Here is a 3,552-nt window from a genome sequence, read left to right as displayed (position 1 = left end):
CTACACAAGCACGTGCACACACCCCCACGTGCACGCGTACAACCCCACGTGGGGGCAGACACCTCATGTGTACAAACAACCCCCCCCACGTGTGCAGACACCCCCACGTGCTCACGCAGACCCGTGTGCACACCCCCCCGTGTGCGCGCACCCCCCCACGTGTGCAGACACAACCCCACGTGCTCGCGCAGACACCCCCACGTGTGCAGACACAACCCCACGTGCGGGCGCGCACAGCTCCTCTGTGAAGTTGGCGAAGCGCGGGTTTATTATGGCAGCGGGTAAAGGCTCACAATACAGCATGGGCCAGCAGCATGTTTTTCAAAATCGGTTTCCTTCCGGAAATGGGAGCGGGGGGAGAAGCCGTCTACATACACGGCGGGTAGGGCAGCTCGGGCACTTGGTTGAAGTAGCCACCGAGGAAGATGAGGCTGGACCCCACGCCGAAGAGCACCAGGGCGGCCCAGAAGCAGATGTTGTCCAGGGCCTTCCCCATGCGCACCCAGTCGGACACCTCCTGGGGAGGGGGCGGACACAAGCTGCGTCTCCCGCGGCGCCAGGGACGAGGCCTCCAGGTGACCACCCGCCCCCGCCCCCCGGGGCCTGTCCCACCTCGCCGGAGGCCTCCTGGTCCCGCGTGCTCTCGGCCACGAAGTTCACGGCGTCCACGCAGCAGCGGACCTCGGGGGCGGCGGCGCCCAGGCTCTGGCAGAGGGCGGCTGGTGGGGCGCACGGGAGGGGAGGGTCACCGGGGTGCCCGCCCCGCCGCAGCCGTCCGCGCCAGCCCGCCCGCCCGGGCCCTTCTGCTCACCGGTCCAGGCCCCGTGCCGGTGCCTCTGCCCCTCAAACACGAGCTCGCTCCGCGGCTTTTTCAGTATCAGCTCCTCGGCGCGGAGCAGCAGGCCCACGGACGACGCGCGCCTGGGCGGGGAGGTGGTCTGGGGAGCCTCGCGGGGCGCGCCCGAGCCCAGGAGGCGCGGCAGCAGCTCCAGCAGGACCTGGCGGCGGGGCGGGCCGAGCTCGAGGCCCCGCCCGCCCGCGGCCGCGCCCCGCCCGCCCGCGGCCGCGCCCCGCCCACCCGGCGCTTACGTGGCGCAGCCGAGGGGACACGGTGTGCGTGGTGGGCGTCCGCAGAGACACATTGAGCACGATGACGCAGTTCATGACGATGATCGTGGCAACCACCATGACGAAGATGAGGTACCTGCGGGGCCCGCCGCGCGTGACCTCACAAACGGCCCTCCCCGCCGGGGAGGCTGCTCCTCCCCAGCGGGGCCAGACAGCGCGCGCGGACCCGATGCCGCCTTTTCCGCCGGCGGCCATGAAGGGGACCCCCAGCTCCCTGGAAACCCTGCTGTGGGTCTACCACTTCCACAGCTCCACGGAGGTGAGGCTACGCCAGCGGCCCCGCCCGCGGCTGGCGGCCCTGTGAGCTCTGCCCCGTGACCCGACGGCCCCGACGCCCCCGCTCCTTATGCAGGTGGCCTTGCAGCCCCCGCTCCTGTCCTCCCTGGAACTCGCCGTGGCCGCAGCCCACGAGTATCTGGAGCAGAGGTTCCGAGAGCTCGAGTCCCGCGAGCCGCGGGAGCTTCAGGGGCCGCCCGCCCCGAAGCCCACCCTGGGACTGGTGCTGAGAGAGGCCGCGGCCAGCGTCGTGAGCTTCGGCGCCACCTTGTTCGAGGTGGGGCGCGAGGGGCTTCGGGGGGGCTGCCGAGGGGCGGAAGGGGCTTAGAGACCCCTGCATCCCCCACCAACTCCTGCACCCCCCACCGCAGATCTCAGCCCTGTGGCTGCAGCAGGAGGTGCGGAGACTGGACGGCGGCGCCGGCAGCCCGGGCCCAGCCCCAGGCGCCGGGGACCCGGGCGGAGCGCTGGCCCGGGTAGCCCAGGCCGCGGGGCACGGGGCTCGGCAGGCGGCAGCTGCGGCGGGCGCGAGTGCCCGGCTGGTGCTGCAGGGGGCGTGGTTGTGCCTGTGCGGGCGGGGCCTACAGGGGTCCGCCTCCCTCCTGCAGCAGTGGGGGCGTCAGCTGGGCCTCGAGACCGCCGGGGGACCGGTGAGTTCAGGACGGAGATGGAGGGGGGAGGAGTTGGGGGCCGGAGGCGGCGGGGCTGGGGGTGGGGCACTGAGCCGGCCCGCCCCCGATAGAGATACTCAGGGGACCTCAAGGTGGCGTCCAGCAGCAGCGCGGAGGACGGGGGACCGGAGAACCCCCCGCCGCCCCAGCCCCGCCCCACGCTCGAATAAAGCCCAGCCGGGCCGGGACCCCGGAGATGCTCCCCGTGTCGCGTGGCCATGGCCCCGCCCGCGCGCGTGGGTCCCCTCCGGGACCCTTCGCCGTCACCTGCCCAGCATCGGCACACTCAGCGACGTCTCGGGGATTTTCTGCGCAATCAGGAACAGGAAGACGGTCTGGGCGAGCAGGACGTTGATGGAGACGGTGCACTTCTGGCCGCCGGCTGGAGGGAGCGCCCGGTGAGAGCAAGGCCCCGCCGCCAGCAGCGCGCCCGGGGTTAGGGTCTCGGCCGCCCCTTACCTTGCGCCGGCAGGAAGTAGGCGAGCAGCACCAGGCCCGAGATGAGCACGCAGGGCACGATGATATTGATGACGTAGAAGAGCGGCTTCCGGCGAATGATGAGCGTGTAGATGACGTCGACGACCCCGGGGCCGCCAGCGGAGGCGCCGTCGGGGCGACGGATCAGCCCAGGGCAGAAGTCAATGGCCCACTCGCCGTTCTCTGCGGGGCGGGAGGCTCGGTCAGCCGGCCCGAGGGCCCGCACATCTGGCCGCGACACCTGGGGCTCCGGGCGGGGGAGAGGGTGTGGCCGGCCCGCCCCGGCTGGTGGGGCCACGGGAGGTCTGGGCCGTCCGGGCGAAGGCGGTTCGGGCGGGGAGGGGCGCTCGGGCGCGACCGTCGAGAGTGCTTTCGGGGGAGGGGCAAGGTCAAGGCCGGCTGACGGTGTCCAGCCCCGGCCTCGATGGCCTAGGGCCACCGCACTCGGCGAGTCCCCTCCCTGGACCCCGTCTAGGGGCGGGTTTTCGGAGCAGGAGGCCTCACCAGTGTAGGCCTCGGTATCGATGTCGATCTTGTTGATGGTCTCGCCCTCGTCGTCCACGGCGAAGACGAAGTCCACCTCTTCGGCGTTGTAGGTCTGCGAGCTGCGGAACCAGGGCCGGCCCGCACGGGGGAAAGCTCGGACCCGGCCCGTCCCCCGCCCCACCACCCCGAAGTCACCCCCCTACCCCCACTCCCGCCCCTGAGCAGCTCGTCCCACCGGAAGACGAGAGAGCAGTTCTGCCAGTCGAAGGGGAAGTAGGTGACCTCCACGGCGCAGGTGCTGCGGTAGATGGCCGGGGGCAGCCAGCTCACGGAGCCGCCCTCGTAGACCAGCACGTTGGCGTCGTAGGCCACTCCGAACTGGCCGTCAATGCTGTGGGCCGCGACAGAGCGGCGTCCGCCCGGGCCCGCGACCCCCTCGCCCTCCCAGCAAGACCAGCTGCCGCCCGCCAGGTGCAGCCCAGCCCCCCTCCCGCCAGGTGCAGCCCAGCCCCCC

General features: G+C 72.1%; 1 protein-coding gene across 3 annotated transcripts in view; it reads right to left on the bottom strand.

Moving 5' to 3' along the window:
- Positions 1 to 245: 245 nt before the first annotated feature.
- CHRNE (cholinergic receptor nicotinic epsilon subunit) overlaps positions 246 to 3,552 on the bottom strand; it is an 8,768-nt gene continuing 5,461 nt past the window's right edge. For 2 of the 3 annotated variants that reach the window (XM_073881576.1, XM_073881577.1), the window contains 7 exons: positions 3,274 to 3,429; positions 2,535 to 3,157; positions 2,343 to 2,457; positions 1,090 to 1,204; positions 812 to 998; positions 613 to 719; positions 246 to 517 (listed from right to left, as the gene is read on the bottom strand). In XM_073881576.1, coding sequence (XP_073737677.1) covers positions 368 to 517; positions 613 to 719; positions 812 to 998; positions 1,090 to 1,204; positions 2,343 to 2,457; positions 2,535 to 3,157; positions 3,274 to 3,429 — 1,453 coding nt within the window. In that variant the 3' untranslated portion in view covers positions 246 to 367. The remainder of the gene's footprint in view (positions 518 to 612; positions 720 to 811; positions 999 to 1,089; positions 1,205 to 2,342; positions 2,458 to 2,534; positions 3,158 to 3,273; positions 3,430 to 3,552) is intronic. The other variant, XM_025864157.1, reaches the window with a different exon arrangement.

The sequence above is a fragment of the Callorhinus ursinus genome, unplaced genomic scaffold, assembly GCF_003265705.2.
Source record: "Callorhinus ursinus isolate GAN/ISIS: 27379988/994484 unplaced genomic scaffold, GSC_fseal_2.0 scaffold43, whole genome shotgun sequence".
In the NCBI taxonomy this organism is placed as follows: domain Eukaryota; kingdom Metazoa; phylum Chordata; class Mammalia; order Carnivora; family Otariidae; genus Callorhinus; species Callorhinus ursinus.
This window is presented reverse-complemented; position numbering and strand designations above follow the sequence as displayed.